The sequence below is a fragment of the Acomys russatus genome, chromosome 4, assembly GCF_903995435.1.
Source record: "Acomys russatus chromosome 4, mAcoRus1.1, whole genome shotgun sequence".
Lineage (NCBI taxonomy): Eukaryota > Metazoa > Chordata > Mammalia > Rodentia > Muridae > Acomys > Acomys russatus.
Window position 1 is genome coordinate 55,065,054 of NC_067140.1, and position 26,096 is coordinate 55,091,149.

Genomic DNA, 26,096 nt, shown 5'->3' on the forward strand with positions numbered 1-26,096 from the left:
CAAACAACCCTCGGCGCTCTCCATCCGGAGAAAGGAGGTGGAGCCTGACCTCAGCCGGAGGCTGCCGCAGCTACCGGGGTAGGGGGGGTTGGGGTGGGGATTCACTGCTGCAGCCCTTGGGGGGAGTCTCCTGGGATTGGCGAGGGTGGGGGCCTTGGCGGGTTCCCAAGCATCTTAGAAAGTCCTCCCCCAGCAGCGTTGACCCTCCACCGGCCACGGAAGAATGCAGAAGAGGTGGTTTTAGTGAGTGCGACGAGTGACTATCCTCGGGCTGAAGTGCCCTCGGGCCCCTCTCCGCCATTTATGCGCCCCCCCTCCCAACCTTCTAGTCCTAAAGGCTGAATGAACCTAGGTGCCTAGTAGGGGCGGAGAGAAGACGCGAATTTGCTGCACTCTAAGGGGCTGGAGTGTGCCCATCCCCCAACCCCTTGATGGGTGGGAGTGCAGGCGGACCCCAGGGACACCGACTAGGGCAGGAAGGAGCCTGAAATAGGTGTAAGCCGCAGTTGTTGGCACTGCAGGGTGTGGGGTAGAAAATGCATCTTAAGGGGAAGGCTAAGGACCCAACGAGGGTAGAAGTCCGGTGTCAAAGGGAAGGCGAATGCAGAAACAGCTTTCGCTGGGAGGGGCAGCCTGCAAAGACTTCCCTGGCTAGCAATCTGGATAGCGCTGGACAGATGGGGGTTTCGGACATAACATCATGGAATGCGGTGCCTAAGGTCTAAGCGCAGGCGGCTTGTGTGAAGACTGGTCCCACACAGACCCCTACTTCACCCGATCCTCCCGGACCCAGCCTGTGGCAATAGGTGCCCTTAAGGAAGAGAAACGATCGTCTTCTTTGATGGGTATTCAACAACTGGGTCCTTGGTAGCTGAAGTGGGGGGCAGCCTCTCCGGGTTGGTTACAAAGGAAACACTTCTGATTCTCCCATCCCTAGGGAAAGAGGCCACAGCAGGTAAAAACCAGACTTGTACACTTGGCCATGCCTAAGGGCAAATAATTTCCGGAGGTCCCTTTAAGGAGGGGGTGTTCTGATCCCTTTAAGAGTGAGCGGGTCCCAGCAAAAGGACTATAAAAGTCCAGCTTTATTTCCCCACCCTTGGGGGTTTCCTTTGATGGGGGAGGGGGTAAGTATTGGCGTCAAACTTAATCCATGACTAGCAGTCCCTCCAGCCGAGAGCCATGTTGTTCAGGGTTCTGAGACCTGGAATTTGAACACTCTGAGGAGAGGCAGGGAAAGGCTGCCTATCTACACCTAGAATGGAGAAACCTGGGCATGACATTGAGGCAGGTGAAAGTGGTCGGTGCCACCTTCACAGAAACTGCGATGCGGGCTTGGGTGCCCTGCCCCTGTGCCAGGTGGCTGGCTCTCAGGACAGGCGATCTGCTAGGTCTGCAGCAGCCGTGGGGGGGGGGGGGGGAGGTGCCTCTCAGGCAGAACAAGGGATGACAGAGCAGCCAGTCTGTCCCTGCTGTCAGTCTGGTTGTATGTAGTGGGGGCAGGGTGTGCAGCATGCTCTCTCTGGACCTGGATGGTCTCCCTCAGGCACTTCGGGTGTCTCCATTTCTAGGCTCTCCTTCTCTGAGGCAGCTAACCCTTAACTGGTAGGTCTGGAGGTGCCTAGGTAAAGAGAGAGCAAGCCTCTGGGGGGGGGGGGGAATAGTCGTGGGGACCTGATGGATCCACCCATTCCCCTTTCCAGACCAACTGACAAGCCCCTTTTTGGCCAGAGAGAGAGGAAAGGTGACAGCCCCCAGGCACTGGCACAGCTGTTCTGGAGTGGGATGGAGCAGCAGCATGCAGTAAGGATTGGCTGACAACGCTGTGGATGCCGGAAGCCTTTCCAAGATGTGGAAAGGCTCTAGACTGGGGATGAAGGTGGTCCAGATGCAGAGGTTCCTGAAAATGGAGTCAGCCAGGACAGGAAGCCAAAAAAAAAAAAAAAAAAAAAAAGAAAGAAAGAAAGAAAGAAAAAAAAATCCCTATGGGGTACAAGCAGCCTGTATATAACACTGGCCTCCTCTTGGCTGGCGAGAGGGAAGGGGACCCAGGAGATCAATGGGCTGCTAAAAAGGAACATCAAGTGCCCTTAGCAAGCCTGTGCTTACCCCCCACCCACAAAGCCATAAGCCCACTGAGCCAGAGCCTCCTGGGGCAAAGGAGCAGCTCCACCCACAGGGAAAGCTCCCAGGACAGAGTTCCTCTGGCTGTGGAGCAGTCTGGGCAGTCTACCTTCCTATGGGCTTTGCATCCTCCGTCTCTTCTCTCCCACCTGGGTCCCAAATAAATCAACATCCTCTCGGACCAGGACCACAGGGGTTTTGCCTGAAGGTGCCAGGAAGAAGCCCACTCCAGTAAGTTTGCTCTGTCAGCTACCAGGCTGACCGTGGGCTGCCACTCGAGTCTCCTGCCCCGTGGCCAGTTACATTTCTTTCTTGATCCCCACAGTCCCAATCCCCACCAGCATCAGAGATAAGACAGCTGCCACTGTCAAAGGTTGCCTTGTCCACTCTCCTATTTTAACCTCCAGTGGCCATAGGTGCCCTCCACTCCCTCTCTGCCGAGTACTGGGGTCTGCCCTAAGACACGGTAAGGGACTTGGCTGCAGAGAGGGGCTAATTCTGTGAGATAGGAAGTAGAGCTCCCCAGTATGTGTTGGGGGGGAGGGCTGCTGAGTGGCTTTGCCTTAGGAGGCTCAATGAAGGGAGAAGTCCTTCAGTGTCCTACTTTCCGAGGTTTGGGACTGTCTTCCCTAAGTATGGGAAGGAAAAGTCAGGGCAGAGGTCTTCAGAGATTCTGTCCCTTTGAGAAGTTTGTGCACCACGGTTTTAGCACGGCCTTGGTTAAACATGTCCTGTAGACTACCTAGCTAGTCTGGGGTGGCCCCGGGGGCAGCTTTGGACACAAATAAACTCTCCCCCCCACCTCTTTTTTTTTTTTTTTTTTTTTTTTTTTTTTTTTTTTTTTTTTTTTCTTTTCTTTTACGAGGGGAGGCTACTGCCCAGTTCCAGAGGCTGGCAGCCCTAGTTACCTTAAAAGCCGCCTGGGTCAGTTCTTCAGTAGCCCGATCTAGGAAAGGTGGGGAACTGTATACAGAGCAGGAGGAACCCCTAAGCCACTCTCCAAGGCTCGGTTTTTCCTGCTTACTAACCAGGCTTCCTCAGCACTCTGGGCGCTTCTCTGCCCTAGGCGTTCCAGGGCCCAGCCCCTCCCCGGCTGCTCCCAGGCTCGGGTGACTTGACACTACCCTTTCTGCTCCTTTACCTCCCAAAGCGCCCCTCCCCCGCCTGAATTGGGAATGAGGCTTTGTTCAGGGGTGGACTCCACATTTCTCAAGAACCTACTGTGTGCACATTATGGCTCCTTGAAGTTAAGTTCTGGGCTGGCTCTGGCGCTACAAGGTGTCCAGGACACAGCCCCTTCCCGCACCTCACAGGGACCTCCCACCCCTTCGTATGACCTCAGCCTGCTGTGCCCACCCACCCGGCTGACCCCGAGAGCGTGCTCAGGCTTGGAAAAGCACGTCTGTGGGTGTGAGAGACGGAGCCACGGCATAAGGTGACTATGGGGAAGCTAGGTAAGTGTCTGCACTGGTTCTACGCTGGCTTGGGGACGCGAAGGAGGGTGTCCAGCCGCGCCTGTTGGGCTGCCCGCCCCTTTCCCCCTCCTCCTGAGAGCTCTGATGTTCCCCGCGATGGTGGAAGAGGGTGTGTGGGTGTCAAGGACTCACAGACTAGGCTGGGCTGTCATCTGGAAATGGATGAGGGTTCCACACTTGGCTTCTGGAAGAGGACGAATTGGGAGCTAGGGTTGGGGGGCGGTAGCTGAAGGGCAGAAAGAGGAAAAAGATATGCGGGTGAGGGGTTACCGAGCCAGGACCGACCTTGCTAGGAAGGAAAGGAGACGTGGCAAGCAGGGAAGTCGGAAAGATGAGGCAAGGGCGGGAGGGGCTTCTCAGCAGTCGGGGCCCTTTCGCTTGAGTCTGGGGCCCTTTTAGCAGGAAAGGGGGTGTTGCTCTTGCTTGATTTTTCGGTTGGTCTTCCCGAAGCTTTGCCCTGGGGGCAGCAGCCTGAGGAGGGTGGGGTGTCCCTCGGCCCTCAGTTTACTGTAGCCGGTACTGGAGAGGTTACGAGGGAAGAGGGCTGTAGAAGGGTGATGGTCAGGGCTAGGGCGAGCAAAGATTTCTCAGGGTGGGGGGGGGGTCTGCAGCTGAGGTGCTGGGGCTTCAGGGTCAGGTCACCATGGGATACTGGCTCAAGCTCTGAAGACGAGGAGAAAATTCAAGAAGCCGGCAGAGAAAATCATCCCCCGCCACCACCCTTGGCACCGTACCCCTCCCCCCAGGCCCCACCACTCCCCGCACCGCCTCCCCCGGCCGCCTCGTGCTGCCCCCTGCGTCGGGACGACCGACCCACGATTCTGATTGGTTGGAGACCGGGAGGGGGAGCCGAGGGCCGGATTGGTTGGCGGGGCCAGCGCAGGGCGGGGCAGCTGATTGGCGGAGCTTGCCGAGGGGCGCGCCGCTGATTGGCTGGGGACGAGGAAGCAGGAAGGAGGGCGGCGGAGGCTCCGCTCTCGGGGAGTTTGTGGGGGAACCGCGAGCGGCGTAGCGGATCCCGGAGCCCGGCCCCCGCTGCCCGCCCGTCCGGCCGCCTGCCCCGCCCGTCCGGCCCTTGCTGTCCGCCCGCCCGGGCCAAGCGCGCCCGCCCCCCCCCCGACGGCCCCGCCCGACCGCGGCCCCCGCTCCGCCCGCCCGGCCCCGGCCCCCAGGAGGAGGCGCTGACGCAGCAGCGTGGAGCCCGGGAATTGAGCGCCCCCGGGGGGTTCCAGCCGCCGGATTCCAGCCCGGCCGGGGCCTGCGGGCGCCCAAAGCCGCGCCGTCTGCGCCGCTGGTCCCGGTGAGCTAGGGGCCGGGATCCAGGAGGGGGAAGGGGCGGGCGGGCGAGGGAGAGCGAGCGAGCTAGGTAGGCGGACGAGCAAAAGGGAGAGGACCGGCCGCCCGTCAGCGCGCCCCGCCGAGCGCGCCGCGCCGCCGCCCCCGCCAGCCCCGGGAAGGGACGGACGGACGACAAGAAGCAGGTGCGGCCGCCTGCCCGCCCGCGCGCGCCGCCTTCCTCCCCCGGGTCCGGCACCGCGGTCCCGCCATCGGGGAGCGCAGCGCGCCTCGAGGTGACAGCCCCCGGGGGGCGCCTGCCTCGCAGGCCGGGGGCGGGGTGGGTGGCGGCCGCAGGGTGGCAGCTTGGCCGGGTGGCGGCGGTGCGGGCGTCCCGGGCTACGGAGGGCGGGAGGACGCGGGGCGCTTCCTCGCCGCGGCGGAGCCCGCTCGCCTCCGAGTGCGCGGGCGGCAAGGCCCCCTTCGCGCCCCCTCCCCCATCGCGGTCCCCGAGGCAAGGGGCCGCGGCCGGGGGCGTCGCCGCGGGATCGCCCTCTCGGGGTGGGGGCGCCCTCCTGGGTTGGGAGCTGACCAGCTATTACCGGAGGGGGGGTGGGTTTGGGGATGGGGGCCGCGCCTGGGCGAGGGGTAGTGTAGACTGGATCGGGTCGGGCTGGAGGAAGGGAGGCGCCGAAGACGGAAGGGGACCGGTTCGAACAGCTAGTGTGGGCCGCGGGAGGCCCTGTGGGGACGGTGCGGGGCGGCGGCCGACTCCGAGGTGGGGCGGGGGGAATCGAAGTTGTCAGACCGCCTCCAAGTGACAGCGGGACCGGGTGCTCCAGGCCCGGCCTGGTTGTGCCCTGCCAACCCCGTCGCCTCTCCTCTGGGGCCGGGGGCCGGGTCAGGTCGGGCCCAAGGGGCCGGCTCAGCGGTGAAGAGCTGGACAAAGGCGGCGCCCGGGCGGGCGCAGGTAGTGGTATCGGGGAGGGGAGCGAGTCCAGGGCACCCACACCAAGGGGCGGGCGACAGGGCCGGACTCTGCCCTGGGGACTGCGGGGGCCGGGGCGTCCACCGGGAGGAGCTGCGGCACTGGCTCTGGGCTCCAGCCGCAGATCGCCTCGCGGCTCCGGGAAGAGTGGGGTCGACTTAGCCAAGGCGGAGGGGCCAAGGGTGGGGGTGTGCGCACCGAGTGCCCTGGCCAGTTGCGAACGGGTTGGTGGACTCATGGGGGTCAGCAGAGCCTGCGAGCAGTAGCTTTCAGCAAGTCTGTCTACCGGCAGAGAGGTTTAACTCCACCTGGGATGTCTCCTAGTGGACCATCACTGGCAGTCTTAAGAGCACAGACGACTACTACTTAGATTGGGACTAAGGGACCCCACCTCATCCCCCCACACACACCTTCCCATTCCCTGTGCTCGGCAATACCTTCACTACTGCTGTAGCAATTTTCCTTAGGCGAGAAGGTACCCACACAGGGACATGATGAGCTAGATCTATAAATCCAGGTGGAAATCTGGTGATGAGATAAAATAAGGTTTTCAGTTCTCATCTTTTGTACCACCGGATACGTTTCTCCTCGCCTTCGACATACAACTCATGTCTTCGTCTACCCAAAAGGAGGAAAGAGCTTCAGGAGGACCACATTTCTCAGGGACAACATTGTCCTAGGACACTTTGGAATCCCTGGCTTAAGCTGTGAGTGCTGCTAACCCCAGCGCTGACCAGCTCTAGCTCTAGGCTGCATGCCTTTTATCCATTTGTGAAAATCCACTCAGCTCCGGTCCCGTGTTCCGTCCCCCCCATGTGATCCTGTTAGGAACAGGAAGAGAGGAGACTCAAACTGATAACAGCTGAAAACATGGCCTTTTGGCTGAGAAAAATCTGGGCTGGGCTGGCACACCAGTGAGACTGGTCAGGAACTCCACTAGGCTGCGGTTGGCAGTGAGGCCACGTTGAGAAACCTGCCTATCTGCCTAAGGGGCAGGGGCTGTAGGGTATGTAGTTCATTCCTAGCACCCTATCTCTCTCCCCATGAGAGTGTGGACCCCAGCTTGGGTAAAGTTGAGGCTTGTGAGGAAAAGGGAGGTATTACTGCCCACAAGAGACTGAAGTTTGTTTGAGAGATTTTAATTGTATGTCTAAAATCCGGAGAAGGCTGGAGAATCTGTGCCATTGCCAGGGGTTGCACTGTACGTGGTTGTTTCTTCTGGTGGCAGTCAGGAGGGTGACCTGGTTTGGCTGCTGGAAGGTGGGAGTTGCCAGAATAACATGTCCCTCCATGACAAGGGTTTTACCTGGCAGGAGCCGTGTGCCTGTCAGATCATTGTTTAGGAGGTCTGGCTCTCGGGCCGTTCTGTTTCTCTCTGTCCCTCTGTCTTCCCTTCTCTATCACTGCATAACGAGGCTAGCCTGGACCGTGCAGCCATCCCCCTGCCTGGCCTCCCTAGTGTGGGGATTGCCTTGTGTGCACTACCATGTTCATTTTGGTTCCTTCTTTTTGATGTCTTTCCTCCCGTCCTTTCTGCTGCCGTGTTCCAGTGTCATTTTCCTCCCCCTTCCTCCAGTACTTCTGATTCGGTCTGGACACAGCTACCAGCTCTTCTCCCAAAACCCTTCCACAAGTCAGTTTCTTACTGAATTGTGCTTGCTCTCTTTTTCCTGCAGTCTGACCCTAGACAGTGTCCCTGAGGCTATTTGCTGGTCGCGTCTTGCACACTTGTCTGGCCCCTGCCCTTTGCTCCTGGCTCCCACCCTTCTCTCCCACTTGTCCATAGTCTTAGTGTTGCTCAGGTCAGTGAGCTTGTGAAAATGAATTTTCCAGCATGGTATTTTCTCGAATGTTTTGTAGGTTGGAAGGTTCTTAAGGATAGGGAGTAATGAGTGAAGTGTGTGTGAGCGTGTGTGTGTCCGTGTGTGTGTGTCCGTGTGTGTGTCCGTGTAGTCTGTAATCTTCCTCCCAGTGTTGTTGCTTGTGGAAGTCAATGGGGATGGAGTGGAACCTTTGGTGATTTTAGAAATGCTCGGTGTGGATTCAGTCCTTGAGGTCTCTGACCTTTTCTGTGAAAGGTATATAAATAGGGCGTGTTTGTGAGGCTCCAGCATGGGCATTTTTAACTGCTGTTTCTGACCTATCTGCTGGTGAAGAGCCAGTCCTATAGATCAGTCAGTCACATGACACCACGGAGATACAAACTGGAAATGGGGCTGTAATCCTTTTTTCCTCTTGTCCCCCCCAAACCATTCTCTGCCTGTACCCAGCTATGCTGTTCCTTTGCAATTTACTTGTTGTCCGTGCTAAATGAATCCATGTGTTTTACCTCTTCACATCTGGGTACAAATGAGGGAGAGAGAGAGAGAAAAAAAAAAAAACACTTTGGAGAACACAGACGAAAAGTAAACCTGGGTCAGTCCCATGGAAGGGATTTGTAGGGTTCCTTTTGTAGGAAGTGTTTTTCCTGACTTTGTCATTATGTCTGCCCCAAGTTGGACCTTTCGGGTAGGAATGCTGTCATTCCAGCTGTCTTAGAAGTTGGTTTGTATTGGTGATCAAGCCTGAACGGTGGGGACATGGACGAAGACTGATGTCTGGTTTGAAGCTAAGTGGAGAAGAAACATATCCTGCACCCATCGTCCCCCCTAGACCTTTCTTTTGTGCCCCAGTTTGATGATTAATGGACCCAGCATTTCCCTTCCAATCGGGAAGGCTACCCCTTACAGTTGCCATGGCAACGCAAACCTCTCCCCCATCAATTAAGGTGAAAAAAATCCTACTACTTCTCCTTTACTGTAACAGAAAATCCACCCCAGAACGCCTCTCCTGAGTGCTCTCCTCGTCTGCTTGCACTGTCCGCAGTGCGTGTCCTGGAACACAGTCCTTCCCTCTTCAGGGGCATTGCCTGAGTTCCTTCACCCCGAGCAGATTCTTCTGCCCCTCTTGGGAGCTAGCAGCTCTAGAACATTCAGGAAAGGAAACAACCTTTTAATTTATTCATCCGTGATGCAAATTACAACTCAGAAACAGCCATTCTCTCTTCTGTAGGGATAGAGGAAGTGCCCTCCATACGCTCGCCACTGTTCAGAGGCATGAATTGGGTAGCGTTTGACACCTGAGAAAGAAATTTCAGTAGACTTGAAAGAAAGTCAACCTAGCGTATCCACTTGAGATTGGAGTTCAATGAAAATTGGCTAATTATTTTCATTTCTTCCGCTTCTCCACCATAGCATCTAAGAGGACTTAGAATGTTTTCATTTTATCTAATGTTGTCCCTCTTGGCCTTGCTCAGGCAACATCTGGCCTCCCTGCCCTGTTGCAAGGTGAGTCATTAAGGAGGAGGGGAAAAAAATCTTCAGGGGGAAAAAAATCCCCAGAGCTGAAAAGTAGCCTTTGCTGAGCCAAAGCTGCTGAGTTTATGGAGCATTATATGAACAGTCACGACATTCAAGAGCCCCCTTTTTATGAATGGGTTGCGAAGAATGTAAATAAAGCAGCTTCTCTCAATGGGGAAGCATTTCACCTAAGCTGTACTACCCTGGCCCAGGCATTTATGGGAACTTGCTAGCACAATCTGGCAAGGCTTGTTTCCTTTGTGCCTTCGGCTTTGGAGGGACAAGGGGAGTGTGAGGACAGTGTGCTCCGGTTCTGAGGGCAGCCTGGGCACTCCGGCTTTATGGGTTTGGCCTTGCCTTGATGGGCCAACACAGTGTCTTTTGGCCCTAAAAAGATGGGAAAACACCACGTGTGGTCCAGAGCTTGTGACAGCTAACAGCAAAGGTTCCTGGCATCTAGTGATCTGAGGTCCTGAAGCTCCTGACCCCTCAGGCTGCTTAGATCTTCCGAGGTCAGGCCCAGGAGGTCTTGGATGATGAGATCTTGCCTAGTTTTATGGAAGGCCGCACCTACCTGGAATAAAACGGACTGGTTTGAACTTCAATGCCTTTATGTCTCTCCAGCCCATCTCCTAGTTTTGCCACTAATGAGCTATAAGTGAGCCCCAAACGTCCTGCTTAGGGCTGCCGAAGCAAGGCTGCCAAATCCTGGGGTCCCAGTGAGGGTGTTGGTGTCTGTCCCGGGCATCTGGGTGAGTAAGCTGGGGATCAGAGGCCCCAGGGTTTGGAGGGCAGGATCCAGGGTGCAGTCACTGTGCTAGAGAAGCGGCCATCACATTTCTCTCTGCATGTGGGTCACACCTGCCAGGGCGGTTATTCATCTGACTCGTCTGCAGTCTTGAGCTGCCAGGGAGGGATGAGGGCCTGTCTCTCAGTCTGGCTTTATGAGTGGGTACCTTCCAGGTACCATAACCGAGTTACTTGAAAAGACAAGCGGCTTTTCATAGTTAATGATATTGGTACTAGCTAAGGACTTACTGGGGTCTAATTATTTTCTCTTGCCCCTGTTTCTTCTCTGTGGGATTTGGGGAGGACAGATACATTGGTTCTCTGGCCTAGGGTAAAGGGATTTATTTAGCTCCCGCCTCCACCAACACAACTTTTTCAGTTTCCTGCTGCAGAAGAGAGAAATGAGCCCTCCTTCAAATGTCTGGAGTGTTTGGGGTAACACAGTTTGTTTATTAGGTTTCTTTCTGTGTGGCCAGGTGTTTTAGAAGTGTGTTCTTAGAATAGTTAATAGCAGGCTGCCACTTGATGCCACAAGATCCCCGAAGCTTAGAACTCCAGTTAGCACCGCCGTCAGCATCAGCTGGGCCCTTCAGCCCTGAGTTGGGGTTCCTTGCTTCGCACCTGTAGGAGTCCACACAGTTTCCACTGAATGTAGAAAAGAATTCTATGGAGAGGAAATGATCTTTAGAGAAAATCGAAAGTACTAGAGATTATCTGCTCTGAAGAAAGGAAGCCAAGAGCAGTTTCTGTGTCTGTAAGTTAAGGTGGCTGTCTGCACTATGATAGGCCACTTTTCATCTCCACTGTGGTCTAAGCCAGAGGAGGGGATTCCCTCAGTCTGTAGACTGGCATAGGTGCTTGGGAAAAGCTCTTTTTCTGGATTTAATGTAAAATACAATCTCTGGAGCACTCACCACTCTCTAGGTAATTAAGTGGGTTTGTTTTAAAAATGCTTATATTTGGAACTCTGATCAACTTTTCTTTTGTTGTTTGTTGTTTTTTGTTTGTTTTAGGGTTTTTTGGGGGGGTCTTAATTATTAGGAGACAGGAGCCTGTATAGTCCAATCTACCTGGCACTCTCCAACCTTCTGCTTCACCTTGAGTGCTAGGATTACAGGTGTGTGAACACATCTGTCTGTGTGAACAGTTCTTAAAGCTGAGGATTCAAGAAAGACTACTATTATGTTGGGCCGTGACCCAGCAGCCATCCTGTGAGGCCCTAGAAAGTGGCATATGATAACAGTGTATGGGCTCTGAGACACACCTGCATGCCCTGCCTCTGCCCTTGCTCAGAACAGTTCCAGGAGGTGGGGTGGAAGGATGGGGAGTGTGTGTGTGTGTGTGTGTGTGTGTGTGTGTGTGTGTGTACACCCTCAGGTCATCAAGCTTGGCAGTATGTGCCTTTACCTGCAGAGCAGCTCTTGGTATCTGTTTCAGTCAGGACTGTTAGGAGGATAGATGCAGCAGTTGTCATGTGCTAGGTGGTGCTACGTCCCCAAAATGCAGAGTAACATTCCTGATACAATAAGAGCCCCTGGTGAATCAAGGTGCCTGTGGATTAGAGGTCTTGGAGATTGACCTTTACTCTGGCTCTTTTCTGCTGGTCCCACCTTCCTATCTTTTCTGGATTTATTGCTTATTGTTTTGTTTTGAGATAGGATCCTATCTTACCCAGGCAGGCCTCAAATGTACTGTGTAGCCAAGGATGGCCTTGAACTTCTGAGCCTCCCGCCTGCACCTCCAGCATGCTGTCATTGCAGCCATGCACCACCCTGCCCGGGTTCAGGCAGTGCTGGGAGCTTGCATTGGGCAAGCTCTAGGCTTCATCCCCAGCCTGTTTCTCACATTCTTCGTAATAATTGTGAGCACACTTACTCACGAATGGCTGGGGGTGAGGGTAACGAGTATCCTCTTCCCTTGAGGTGGCTAGGGCAAACTGGGAGAGAAAACAGGATTGTCCTGAAAGAGTTGAGTAAATACAAATTAATTTATGAATGTGGATTAATTTCAATTAGGCACTGTGAGCTCCTGGGAATGAGGGGAAAGTTGAATGCTAGAAGGCTCCCTAGTCTGGATATTTGAAGTCCTTGGGTTGTTTCAGAAGCTTTGTTTGGGAGTGTATCTCCCCTCTTTGCACACGTGTGAGCGCTTGCACGTGTGTGCATGGGGGCGTGGGGGAGGAGGGGCTGGGAAAAACAAACAAACCCAGAAATCTAAAATACTTACAAATCAAGAATTTTGCATAAAGGGTTTTCAAACCTCTTGAGTCAGACCAGTGAGCCAGCAGCCAGGTAAACCTTGTGGATGGAATTTAGTGGTGGAGAAGTCAGCCTACCTGCCCCTCCCCCAGGCTTGCAACCTGTTGAGGTAGCACTGGAGCCTGCCTTGTGACTCCTTCCCTTAGTGGAATGTTTGGAAGGCTTGGCCTTGGGACTTGTTTTTCATGGCTGCCTCACTCAGGAGGTTCTTTGTTGGGAAGGTCTGGGGTGGAGCTCTCCTGACCTGGTGGGTTACTTCTGTTCAAGACCAGGAGGTAGCTGGCAAGCAACAGGGGGTCTCCCTGTCTTACCCAGGCTGGCTGGAAAGTCTGGGTTGCTGAGCCTGGCTTAAAGTCCATCCCACCTCCCCTTTTTTTTTTCTTACCCAATGTTGGGGATTTGCAAATATTAGGCAAGAAAGTGCTTTCCCTCTGAACACTGCTGATGACTGAACACTCGGTCTTTGCTACTCCTGGGCAGGCTCACAGAACAGGTTGGTGAGCCCTGGACTCTTAATGAAGAGCGATGCATCTGTGGCTCAAGGTTTTCTCCTTGGGTTGCTAAAAGCCCATTGTTGAGATACTGGAAGGGCAGTGTGGTGTACGGGTAGTGGGGTCTGAGGAAACCTGACGGAGAGCCTGGCCCCCCACCCCCCCAACCTGGAGCAACCCTTGTGCAAGTCTCCTCCTCCTCATGCCTTCTTAAGACTTACCTTTGTCTCCCAGCTCCCTTTAGCACTACCTTCCCAGCTGGGCTTTTGTTCTCACTATACACCCTGAGTGAAGTGGGCCCTCTGTTGAGGACTCAGTAATGCCCTCCGCAGACCTCTCTTTCCACCATGCTTTCGGCTCCCCAGCATAGCCTTCTCCTGTCTGTCCCCCTTTCCACTAGCCCACACTCCAGTTTCTGTCTTTTGCACTTTGATTTTCATCCCTTAACCTGGGACTTGTGTGGGGAGGTGGGGGAGAACAGGCTCAGGCTGGAGAGGTGGCTCAGCAGTTAAGGGTACCCACTGCTCTCGCAGAGGACTCAGTTTGATTCCCAGCACCCACATGGCGACTCACAGCTGCTTGTAACTCCGGTCTCAGAGGATCTAATAATACCCAGTTCTGACCTTGGTGGGTACCAGACGCACAGATGGTGCACACAGATGCAGTTAAAACATTTGTACATAAAAGGTAGTTTTTAGAAATAGAAAGAAAGAAAGAAAAGAATAGACTTGTAGCCGGGTGTGGTGGCGCACGCCTTTAATCCCAGCACTTGGGAGGCAGGGGCAGGGGATCGCTGTGAGTTCGAGGCCAGCCTGGTCTACAAAGTGAGTCTAGGACAGCCAGGGCTACACAGAGAAACTTTGTCTCAAAAAAAAAAAAAAAAAACAAAAAACAAAAAAACAAAAAGAATGGGCTTGTATTCCGTACATGTTCCTACTTAATCTTTAAAACAGGGTCTTGCTTTGAAAAGCAAACCAAGCAAGGCTTGGAAAGTTCAGGCTCTTTTCCAGGCCTGATCAGGTCCCAGCTCTGTTGTGTGGGGCTGGCAGTGGGGCAAAGGTCGAAAGAGGTGCTTGGATGTGAGGAGTGGGTACCCTGGGTTCTCACAGGTACCAGCAAGAGCTACAGGAGGGTATATTGGCTAAGGTAGAGGCCTTGGCCTTTAAACAACCCCTCTACAGCCAACAATGTGGCTCAGTGGTTGAAGGCATTTGCTGCCAAGCCCGAGAGTCTTGTTCAGTCCTCAGAACTCTTACAGCAGAAGGAGAGAACCAACTCCCCCACAAGTTGTTCTCTGACCACCGCATGCACTATTGGTGTGTGCATTCATTCACATATGCACACATATAAAAAAAAAAAAAAATCAAAGAAAGCCCCAAAGACTAGCTGGCATTGCATGTGACTACCTTCTAGTCTGTCAGTTTGGTGGATCAGAGCACAGACCCTAACACAGTGCTCTCTGCCCACTCACCTTGCTTGGGAATCTGTAGCTATGAAAGGTGCTGCCTTCACTCAGTACCCTTAGCCCTACCTGTAGGAAGGACTTTGCTTCAGTGCTCTGAGGCACTGGCAGGTTCTGACCATCAAAAGCTTACCATTTCTTCTGTTCCTACCCTAAACTTTGACCTCTAACAAACATGGGAGTCTGTAACCTAAGTTAGACACCCGCCGCTCCCGCCCCCGGGATCTATGTGTCCTTACACTTACTGAGAGGGGGCCTGGCTGGCTTTGGCTCTGAAGCTTTGGCCATTTCTCATGCTGGGGTGGTCAGAATTGATCAAAGTCAGACCTGGCTGTCAGGCTGAGCTGAGCTGACATAACCAGATCCTGCCTGAGTGGAGTGGGCACAAACCTTTCCTGTGCAGCTACTCACTCTGTATCTCCAGGGTCTCAGGCCTCAGTGTGACCTGTGAGGAGCAGATGTGGTTTCATAGGCCCTAGACAGTATTAGTGCCTCCAGTTGGCAGGTGTGATTCCTCAGAAAGATGCCTGGCCTAAAGACGATTAGAAACAAGCCAGTACCCACACCCATGCTCCCGCTGGGTGTGCGCTATTCAGTCTTTCCTGCCCGAGCGTTTCTATAGTTAAGCTCGGTTTGCAAGGTGACTTGAGTACTTGCCCTAAGTGAGGCCAAATTGGCAGGGCTGGTGGCCAGAGCTACTGCTCTTAGCAGGTGGTGCCCTGGGATTTTTGTGGGCACCTGCAGTGGGTTCTCAGATACTGTAGGCAGAATACCTGCCACCCTGACCCCATCCTGAATGTGACCCTGTGCTTGCCCCGTAGCTCCCCATTGATCCCGTAGCAGCTTCACAACAGAAAAGAAAGGGACAGTGTTGCTATCTTTCCTCAGGATGATACGCTTGGGTATCCTTCGCAGCATAGTAACAGAGCAGAGTTCAAGTGCAGGCTGGATGTTTGGGTGCTCGCCCAGGCTGCCCTCAGCTCCTGCTGTGGGAAACTGATGATTGACGCTGCTTCTGCTGTGCCTGGGAGGGAGAAGAGACTTCTGCTCCTCACTAGGCTTCCCCACTGTGTCTTGCCAACCTAGTCAGTGCTGGGAAGCAAGGTTTACTTTGGTATGTCCATTTCAGACGAGGAACCTCAAGGCTTCTCCCATGGGGCTGCATCCCAGCCTCAGAGCCAGGTCTTCTCTCACAGGCTCTCAGTTCTGTGTTCTGTACGCTTTTCACCAAAGACATCCTAGTGGTGCGTAGTCCCCTTGCCTGGCTTGACCACAAGCAGCCGAGCAGAAGCGGCTGTTTTCCTAGGTGCCGTCAGCCGGGTACATGAAAAGGAGACCGCCTTGCGCGCTTGTTGCTTCTCTTCTATAATAAGAAGACTCAAGAAAGCGAGCAGGAGTCAGTTCTAAGGATCTCTTCCTACCCAGGGGTAGATTTAGTTTCTGGGAGTAACTCGTACTATGACCGGCAGCCCCGGCCCCTGGCCTCCCTTGCTGGAGCCTTCAGCTGGACACGTAGCCCCTTGCATGTGCATCACCTCTACTTATTGAGCAGAATGGTGTGTGGTGATCTGTGCACAAGAGATAGAGCATCTCGCCTTTTCTGCTTCTGGGGGGAGGGGTGGCTTCAGCTAGCCCCAGGCAGATCTGAGTCACACTGAAGCCTAGCCTCACTCAGCCTGACACTTCAGACCCCCCCCCCTCAGTGCTGAGCCTTTGATGTACCTGTAGTGGAGACTGCTGGCTTGCCAACTTTGGCATATACTCACCGGGAGTTTGGATTCAACTTGTGGGGTCTTTGACCTAGAAGCCCTCTCTCTGGCCAGCCACTGTCCTTCAGAGCAGCTGCTCAGGGCTGCTGACAGTCAGACTGGTTTTCCCCAGCGAGAGTGTACTTGATACCAGCTAGGTAAAAAGTAAATTGCCCTGGGGTGTCCTTCCCAGGAACCTTCCTTCTCCCAAGGGGCCAGCACTGTTTGTGCAGGGCCAGGGCATCCCAGTGAGCAGGAGAGCAGTGCTGAAGTGCCACAGCCTCACTGCTTGACAGCCATAGAAAGCTCCTAACTAAACTAGTGTAACTCCTGGAATGGGGGTCAAGCCTGCTGACTGGGATCTCCTAACCCCCAGCCGGCCCTGCTGGGCCACTCACTGCGGGTCGGAGGGGCCCCAGCAGACCTCCACCCAGCCCCACCCCAGGGAAACGCTGCTACCGAGGTTTCTCACAGGTGCTTCAAAGCATGACTCACACCAGCTCTCCTGCGCAAGCGCAGCAGAAGCTGGCAGCAGAGACCCCAGCCTCTCCTGAAGACAGCCACCGCGGCACCACATGAAAGCTGGAGGGTCATTTGCAGTGTACTTTGATGGCCCTGGCAGCCTCTAGCCAGTGACAGGAGGTTTGGCAGATGCAGAGGAGGCTAGCAGGAGGCTCCTGTGCTTGGCTTGGAAACAAGACTTGCACCCCATGATGTAGAGGTTTACTGGATGTCCAGCCCTGGGGGGGGGGACGTCGGCGGGGGTGTGGTGGGGGCGAGGAGACACAGGAGCAGTGGCTCCCAGAGGTTAAAAAGTTAAACAGGGAACACACACTTGAGGGACAGGCTCCTTAAGTAGCCACTGCTGCTGCTTCTTAACCTCTCTGCTTGGGACCTTCCTTGAGGGTGATAAGAGGGATAAACAGATCTCCCAGGACAATCAACCCACCCTTGTAGCCAGCTTCTAGCAGGGAGCCATCCTCTTCCCTTTCCCTGCTCAAAGCCCGGCCACTAGCCATGCTGTTCTCCAGCCTGTGCTCTTCCCCTACCCCAGCCCCCGCCCCTTTGCTCTGTACTTGGTATCCATGTCCTCAAAGGCCACAGGACCAGGTGACCTCACCCTTGGCCCCCAGCCATTCCCAGGCCCAGCTGCTCTGGCGACTTGGGGCCTGTAGAGGGGCTTCAGCCCGTGTTTAGCTGCTTTGTCTATTCACTCGTCCTTCGTCTCCAAGCTCCTCCGGGGATGGGGAAGCCGGACTTGGCTTTGCCCAGAAATGCAGATACGGTTGGGGTGTGGTGCTGCTTGCTCTTGGCTGCTCCACCGCTGGCACAGGGTGCCCTGGTTTGAAAAGGGGGCCTGTGGGCTGTCTGCACTTGCTATACTTTTAAGAGTGCTAAAGGATCATGCTGGCAAGTGTGCTGAGCAGCCAGGACAGTGGCCACTAGTTCAAAGCAGAAAAGAGACTTAAGGCATCACAGACCTGGGATTGTTAGGAGCTCTGCCACTTAGGAATGAATGGATTCGCCTCTGGTGACTCTGTCTTTCACTGAGGCCTGACTTCTGGACAGTGGCAGGTCTCCTCACATGGCTCATTGCTTCTTCCTGTTTGCAGTCCTCTCAACCCTTTCTCCTGAGGGTCATGTACACTGTCCTGTCAGTTTCCTTAGTACCCTTTCTATGCCAGTGCAGTGTGTCTGTGCAGAGAAAGCATCCGGTGACCCCAGCCAGTGGTCCAGGACCACAGAACTAAAGGGGAAGAACTTGGCAAAGCCTGGAAATCCTCGGCCTTGGGGTTTTCGGGGTTAAGTCCCAGCCCATCAGGGACTTCTCCCAGAATGAATAACACTGGGGAAACTAAGCTGAAAAGCCCAGCCTGCGGGGTGGGGAGGGTCCCCCAGGGTGCACTGTCTGGCACCTCTCTTGGCAGCCCCTGTGCTTTGGAGGGTAGATAGGAAATGAACAGCTCTGCAGTCTGGCCACCCTGCCTCACCCCTGCAGCTCTGCATTGTCTTCATGGCACAAGTGTGCAGTCCACAGCTTACCAGCTCTGTGTGGCCTTTGTTACTAAGAACTTGGGATCAAGCTGCCCCCGAGTTTGTATAGTGAGGGACATCTGCAAAGCCAGAGTTAGGGGATCTCAGCCCTTCTTGCCTATGGGGAGAACTGAGGGATGGGGCGAGGCTTACAGGACCACTGAGTCACCTGTGCTGACTTTCATCCTAGCGTAATGTCCTTTACTGACACTGGCACTATGAGCTGCCTTTCCCTAGAATCCAAACCAAATTATATGGGTGCTGCCTCCTAGGACACGCTCAGACCTCTCCTTTTTTAGGGCTTTCCCAGAAAGACTTGAGTTCTGGCTCTTCTGCTTTATGGATCATGTAGAGTGTCATAGCAGGGCAGACTCGCCCTTCTCCCGTGCCCAGCGGGCAGGCCCTTTGACTCAGTACGTCTCTTCATCTTCTTCATCCTCCTCTGGCCAGTTCAGAAGCCCAGGGTTGAGGGAGGAGTTGGTAGTGTGCTTCGGTCACGTTTCTGAAAGGCTCCTATCACTTCAGCCTCGTTCAGGGTCTAGTGGGAGGAAAAGAAGAGGTCTGCTCTTGCTCTCGGTTCCTCCTGTGCCTTGGCGCTGGTATCTGTGGCACTCCTCAGACTTTGCAGGGCTTAACTCATGGGGACTCGGAGCTAGGAGAGGGGGGAGCCAGTCCTTGCACAACTGCTGTGGAAAGCGGGTCCTAGGAAATTCCAAGCTGGAGAATAAGAGTAGGAGTGAGCCAGAGTCACTTCAGGTACAAGTGGGTGGTGTGCAGTGACCAGGTTTTTTCCCTTCGTCCTGCAGGTTGCAGGGGTTCCATGACACACACTCGGAGGAAGTCCCTTCCTATGCTGAGTTCCGGCCCCACTGGCCGAGGGGAGCCCCTGCAGATGGAAGACAGCAATATGGATCAGGGGGCTGAAGATGTGGAGCCAGGCGTGCCTGAGAGCCCTGGGCACCTCACAGGGCGTCGCAAGAACTACCCATTGCGTAAACGTTCGCTGGTTCCAGAGAAGCCCAAAGCCTGCAAAGTGCTGCTGACTCGCCTGGAAAATGTGGCTGGTCCACGGAGTGCAGATGAAGCTGATGAACTGCCCCCTGACCTGCCCAAGCCCCCTAGTCCGACCCCGTCCAGCGAGGACACTGGTCTTGTGCAGCCCCGCAAGCGGCGTCTCGCCTCCCTTAATGCCGAGGCCCTCAATAACCTGTTGCTGGAACGGGAGGACACCAGCAGCCTGGCAGGTGCCCGCCGAAGCCGAGGAGGGGACCCTCACCGTAACCGGGACCGAGCCACGGGGACCTGGTCTTTCTCTAAGAAGCGACCTCGGTTGGGAGATCTTGGAGAAGGAAATCGAGACCTGTCCCCAGAGCCAGCCCCAGATGAAGGTGCCCGTCGAGATGGAGACCCAGCTCCCAAGAGACTGGCTAGCCTAAACGCAGCTGCCTTCTTGAAACTCAGCCAGGAGCGGGAGCTGCCTCTTCGACCTTCTCGCGCCCAGGCAGAAGCAGATGGGCGCTCCACCGAGCCCCTGGCACCCAAGATCCCGCGACCAAAGTGGGCCAAGGTCAACAGCAAGAACTGTCCCAAGGCTCGGCAGGGGGCCGGCTCTGGGGAAGCTACAGGGACCCCCAGCTGGCAAGAGCAGCCCGATGAGCCTTGGCCATCTGCTGCTCCTCGTGGGTCACCCATCCAGCCATCTCACCAGGCCCCGGGCAAGGCTCTGGAGAACCCCTTGCGCCCCAACCTGCCTCTGCTGATGGGTGGGCAGGCAGCCCTGAAGCCAGAGCCTGGGCGTCCAGGCGAGGAGTCACCTGCCCCAAAGCAGGAACTGCATCAGCCTTCTTTCCCAGCACCTCAGCTGTCTCCGCTGCCGATGCCCGGCAACCCAGCCGACTACAGCGGTCTGTGCGGAGGAGGCCCGGAGCTCACTGCACTGGGCAGCTTCTACCTGTACTGTGGTCAAGACGGGCCGCAGTGTGGAGGCTACTCCCCTTGCCCCATGCTCCCAGAAGGCAAGCTGTCTCCAGTGGCAGCCCCCAGTGAGGGGCTGCTCATGGCCCCGAGCTCAGTGCCCTCTGGTATCCCTTTCCAGCACCCTCCTTGGAGCTCATCTCGCTACTGCTCCAGTGAGGACACTGGAGCGAACGGCTACAGCATCTGTGGGGTGTTGCCCCTGTCTCTCACCCGCATTGGCACTACCTGTGGCGGCTGCCCCTATAAAATGCCTTTTACCGCAGGTAAACCTTGTAGGGGGGACACATGGTACGCTAGGGAGTTTTTGAGATACCGCCTCTCAGGAGGCTGGGCTGTAGCGTGACATGGGCTCTGTCAGGTGTAGCTACTATGGGGGAGGGGGGGAGGCAGGAGGTTTGAGAAAGGAGGTCTCTGCTCATTAGGCGATGTTGTAGACCCTAGGAACAATCCCAGGCGAATGCCCAGCAGTTAGCTCTTCAGCCTGCTTTGCCCAGACTGTCGGTGAGATTTCTTGGCTTGGAAGTTCATTAACGTTGCCATGGAACTGGACCGGAGGGTTTCTCGTACCACACTTGGGTTCCCCTTCCTGGACTCCCCGTGGTACAAGTCTGTAAGCTCAGCCACACAGAAGGCTGAGTCAGGGTTCAAGGCCAGGCAGGGTTACAGAAAGAGACCTTATCTCAAACAAAATTAGAAAAAGGGCTGGGCCAGGCGGTGATAGCGGTATTCACTTAGTGGGCATGAGGCCCTAGGTTCAACCCCCAATCCTGGGGAGAAAATCAAACTAGGGTTTTTACCAAGTTATTCCCATGTCCCGTCTGACCTGGGCTCTACCAGGAGTCCAGTCCGCCTCCATGTTACTGAGTTTGCACTCACGGGGAAGGTTGGTTACGGAAGCAGTACAAGGTGTGGTGGGATAGTCTTGCCTTGGCTGTACAAACTCTGACAAAGACAAGGGACACAGGCATGGCATCAGGGGAACAGTTGGATGTGGACAGGGTGGGTGGGCGTACTCAGAAGAGACCAGCGGTACTCTCTGGTATGAGTGCCATGGGATTAGTGCCCACAAGCCTGTTACCTTCAAGGCCCAGATACCTGAATGGTTCGTGCTTGCTGGCAAAACAGCATTAGACTGTATTCAAGCTTCTGGGTAGAAATGGATTGACTAAAACCATCCTGACCAGCAGGTCTGCCCTGTGCAAGAGAGGTGAGGGCTGGGCCTCCCCTACGCTATTTCCTCCTCCCCCGACACCCCTTCATGTAGGGGTCTATAAAACCACTTTATAGCCTGCTTGGCTCTGGCCAGACTGGTTATATCAGGTTCTAGCATGAGTTAGAGTCCTAAGAAACAGGAGCAGGCTACTTCTTTGCTCTTTTCCTTAGACCCTCACCCTTCACCCTGATAAACAAGACCACCAGTGAGCACTGTGTGTCAGGCACCGTTCTTAGTGCTTGACAAACAGGTCAAAAGGCATGTGATTAGGCAGACTCAGCCTGGAATGAGAAGTTTCCCCCCCTGCCCCTTCGCCTCATGACCATTGGATAACCTAGGAGCTGCTGTGTCTGTTTCCTCCATCGTAAAGCAGCGGGATCGGTCCCTACCTCAGGGATGTGAGGATGAAATGAGTTAGTCTGTAAATAAGAACAGCAGTCAGGAAGTTCGTGTCATACTCTAAGCACTACTTAGCATTGCTCAGAGGGGCCAGAGTGACTTGCCTGAGGTCACATGGCTGGTAAGTGGTAGGTGTGGGACTTACATCCCAGTCTGTGTGACTCCAGAATCTCTGCTCCTCGGTACTGTGAAAACCCTAGAGAAACTTACATCAGAGCTAACAAAGACGTTTTTGCTGTCACTCCTTCTAGTTAGAAAGGGACACACAAATGTCTACAGCCCGGTTTCCGAGGTGAAGAAAGGCCCCTGTCCCCCCTGCCACCTCACTGGACTTTACGTTGCTCCCTGGAATTAAGTCGGGCTTGAGACCTGAAAGCAGATCGCGGTTGCGGTTTGTCCTACCTGCCTTGACCCACTCTCCTTTTTCCAGAAGGCTGCAGGTCCCTCGGCCAGTTGGAATTTCCTCTCCCGGAAGCTGGCCACCCAGCCTCACCTGCTCACCCCCTCCTGGGATGCCCTGTGCCCAGTGTGCCACCTGCAGCAGAGCCCATCCCCCATCTTCAGACACCCACCTCAGAGCCCCAGACGGTAGCCCGGGCATGCCCTCAGAGTGCCAAGCCTCCGAGCGGTTCCAAGTCAGGTCTACGCACAGGCTCCAGCTGTAGGCACACTGCAAGGAGCAAGACTGCCCGCAGGCCCAGCCACCCCAAGCAGCCACGTGCCCAGCGCCCACGTCCTCGCCGCCGCCGTCGCCGCCGCACCAATGGCTGGGTCCCTGTAGGTGCCGCCTGTGAGAGGGCAGTGTATGTGCTGGTGAGTGTTAGCGCTTAGGTGATGGCGATAGCAGAGGGCAGAGGACACAGGACATGGAATAAGATGGTCCAGCTACTCCGAGAGCTGCACTTAACTTCAGGAACTGGTCACATTGCTTCTCGTCACGTCCCCCAGTTTCTGTACCAGTTTCTGGTGGTTTCTACGTGTCACTTACTCTTGGTGACCTGAGTTTTCGGCTTCTTATCCCCACTCACTCCATCTTCATTCCACACTGTAAAATGGAGATCTTCCAGATACTGTGTATAGGAGGGGTTGGGGTGGACAAAGACAGTTAAGTGATAGAACAACACTGGCAGCTGAAAACTGTCAACTAGAATGTATTGAGCACTTCTGAAATTTGATGCTAAAACTAAGCTAAGCACCTCACATGTGTTACCCTCTTTAATCCTCACCACTACCATATGTAGTATGTACACCCCCACCCGCCATCTCAGATAAGGAAACCGGGGCTTAGGTAACTTGCCCAAGGCTGTGCCACTTAAAATGGTTATATAAGTGTTTATGTTCAGACTGCCCTGTTAGTGCTCAGACAGTTAGAGACTCGGCCACATTCCTATCCGGTTCCATTACTCTTTTCCAAGTATAGGAGTTCCCCCCACCCCGAGTCCTGTCTCCAAAGGCCAGGCCTGGAGTGGAGGGCCCAGCCTGTGCCTATTCTTAGTGGGTTGTCTTGAAGTGGAGTGGATGTTATTCCCACTTCCCTTCGTCCTCATTCTGAGTGTGGCTCTGAAAACTCATGTGTGTCATTGCCCAGGATGAGCCGGAACCCGCCATCCGAAAGAGTTACCAGGCAGTTGAGCGACATGGAGAGACAATCCGAGTCCGTGACACTGTCCTCCTCAAGTCAGGCCCAAGAAAGACGTCTACACCTTACGTGGCCAAGATCTCTGCCCTCTGGGAGAACCCTGAGTCAGGTACCTTTCCCTCAGACTGGGAACCAGAAGGACAGCTGCCTTTCGTTGGGCCCTGCCTAGAGTTTGGCCTGGCACAAGGCCACCATTCATGGCAGTCTGCCTACCCTTCATCGGGGGTCTGTCTCCTGCAGAGGATGTAGCTACCTTGTGACTTGAGTTGCTGTACACTCTCTGTTAGCCACCGGAGCCTGAGCACTTGTCCCGTACCTCATCCATCAGTGGGTCTTCGCCCATCTCTCCGTGTCTAACAGCATTCCAGGCTGCTGAATATTTGGCCTTGGTCAGGGGACACAGGTGGCCAGAGCCTGCAGGATTGGGCCAGGAGCTGGGCTTGGACAAACCTCTAGGATAGGTGGCCAACCTGTCTTAACTAAGCAAAGTTGTCAGCTCCAGCCATGATCTCTTCTTTGTCCTCCTAGGGGAACTGATGATGAGCCTCCTATGGTATTACAGGCCTGAGCACTTACAGGGAGGGCGCAGCCCCAGCATGCATGAGGTGAGCTGCCTGGCAAGCGGGGTGCAAGGGGTGGGGGCACAGAACAAGAGGTTGTGGCATTAAGACACAGCATAGGGGCAGGGCAGCTAGGAAGTGGCCAAGTCCTCTCCTGAGACCCAAACACTGTCCAGACTCATGTTCCAAATGGGAGAATCATGACCGTTGAGGGCCAGGGGCTTTGAAAACGAGAGTGAGTAATTAGGTTCTAACAACAGGGCAGCAAGGCAGCACTGCCCACCTAGCTGCTCTGAGTACCTGGAGCTTAGTGCCTATGGCTGAGGCCAGTCCAAGCTCACCTTTTATTTCCTTCCCCTTTGCAAGGAGTTTTGTTTTGTTTTTTTGTTTGTTTTTTGAGACGACGTTTTACTGTACAGCTTGAGTGGCTTCCTATGGGTAGACCACACTGGCCTTGAACACACAGAGATCCATCTGCTAGGATTAAAGGTGTCATACACCACCACAGTGCCCTTTGGTAGAAATTTTCATTCATGGAGTATCGAGATGGGAACTAGTTTCCTTTCCTCTTGGGGTTGGTGTGGGCAATCAAGAGTCAAGACGTAGGTTAAACTGCTAGCTGGAGTAGGCCAGGGCACGCCTGCCTTGTCCCTGGAGTTAGGGCCTCTGTCTAGCTCCCGTAACCAACGTGCTCCTGTCCCCCCTTGAGCCTTTGCAGAATGAAGTTTTTGCATCGCGACATCAGGACCAGAACAGTGTGGCCTGCATCGAAGAGAAGTGCTATGTGCTAACCTTTGCTGAGTACTGCAGGTAGGTAGGACCCGGCACTGACAGCTAGCCCCTCCCCTGAGATGCAGGGTGATTTGGGGGGACCACATGGAGTTCAAGGAAATGACTTTATGATGTGGCCCAATCTTACTGATTCAGAATGTTCTTCCCTAAAATGCTCCCTCTAACTAGACCTTTTTTTTGGTTTGACTTGTTTGAGACAGGTAGTCCTGACTGTCCTAGAACTCACTTTGTAGACTAGGCTGCCTCAACCTCAGAGGTCTGCCTGCCTCTGCTTCTGCCTCTGCCTCCTGAGTGCTGGAATCAAAGGTGTGCGCCACCATGCCTGGCCAGGATTTTATTTTTAATTAGCAGATAGAACTGTCCCCTACTGAGATAATTAGCAAGCACAAGTTAACACAGCCCTCATGGTCAAGTGGTTTACGGCTGTGAAGTCTAGGGCACTGGGAGGTATTTGGGAAGGAAGGCCTGAAAGGTGGTGTGTGTCTAGGGCCTGAAGTCACCTGGCAGTTGGCAGAGTGCACATACCCCTGGGGATAAGAGTAGAGGCATGTCACCCTCAGTTCTATCTCAGTAGGGACAGATTGGTTTTCTGGAAAAAGTGATCATGCTAAAGTCAGCGATGATGTGTCATGCAGATTCTGTGCCATGGCCAAGCGCCGAGGCGAGGGCCTTCCCAGCCGAAAGACAGCACTGGTGCCCCCATCTGCAGACTACTCCACCCCACCCCACCGCACAGTGCCGGAGGACACGGACCCTGAGCTGGTGTTCCTTTGCCGCCATGTCTATGACTTCCGCCATGGCCGCATCCTCAAGAACCCCCAGTAGCCTCTTCACGCCCACACTGGGGCTGCCTTCGGGAGAGTGGGGCCTGGGGCGGGGGTCACTGCTTGAAGCACAGCACTTGGGTAAGGGGCCATGGGTGGCTGGCCTGTGGTTCTCTGGGGGGAGGGTGGGCAGGGGCCCTGTGGATTCTGGGCCCCATGGGAGAAAAGGAAACCCAGATGGGAGAAAGGCAAGCGAGCCCTCAGCTTGGCTTGGGGTGCCCATCTGTGCACCCCAGGGTGGAGATTCCCGAAGATTCAGTCTTCCCTGAGGTTGGGCCAAGCCTGAGGGACATGGGCCAAGGAAAGGCAGAGGCAAGTAGAAGGGATAAAGTCCTTCCAGAACCAGGCCCTTTTCTAGCCTCCCCAGGCCTTTCGAGGGGAGCAGGAGCCAGCTTTACCTCACCCACTGTGACCCGCTGCTTCCCTGTCTGGCCTGGGCCAGGCTCTGCAGGTTCTAGCACAGCTCTGGCTTGCTGCAGTGAGCCAAGAGAGCCAAGCTTTTACTTCCTCTTCCTGGACTGGATGGAGGCTTTTCCCTGCCTTTCTTCCTTCACCCCTGCAGTAGCCACTGGTGCTGGCACAAGTTGACCCTGCCTACCCATGAGTGTCAGCCTCCTGTCAGCTTTCCATTAAGGGCCACCCAGCAGGTCTGGCTTCCCAGAATACTGGTCAACATGAAGTTTGTCTGGAAGAGCGATGAGTGCTGGGAG

The 26,096-nt window shown here is 54.9% G+C and overlaps 1 protein-coding gene across 5 annotated transcripts; it reads left to right on the forward strand.

The window, feature by feature from the left end:
- The first annotated feature begins 3,554 nt into the window (after positions 1–3,554).
- On the forward strand, positions 3,555–26,066 carry Bahd1 (bromo adjacent homology domain containing 1). Of its 5 annotated transcripts, none has more exons than XM_051144385.1 (7): positions 3,555–3,578; positions 18,789–20,222; positions 22,005–22,384; positions 23,160–23,319; positions 23,739–23,815; positions 24,480–24,580; positions 25,198–26,066. In XM_051144385.1, exons 1-7 carry the CDS (start codon positions 3,566–3,568, stop codon positions 25,385–25,387), a joined length of 2,355 nt encoding a protein of 784 aa, XP_051000342.1. In that variant the 5' UTR covers positions 3,555–3,565; the 3' UTR covers positions 25,388–26,066. The 5 variants fall into 5 exon arrangements, with proteins under 5 accessions (XP_051000342.1, XP_051000341.1, XP_051000344.1 ...); XM_051144384.1 differs by having other exon boundaries at positions 3,556–3,578; positions 22,002–22,384; XM_051144387.1 differs by having other exon boundaries at positions 3,556–3,578; positions 22,002–22,384; positions 24,489–24,580.
- Positions 26,067–26,096: the final 30 nt, after the last annotated feature.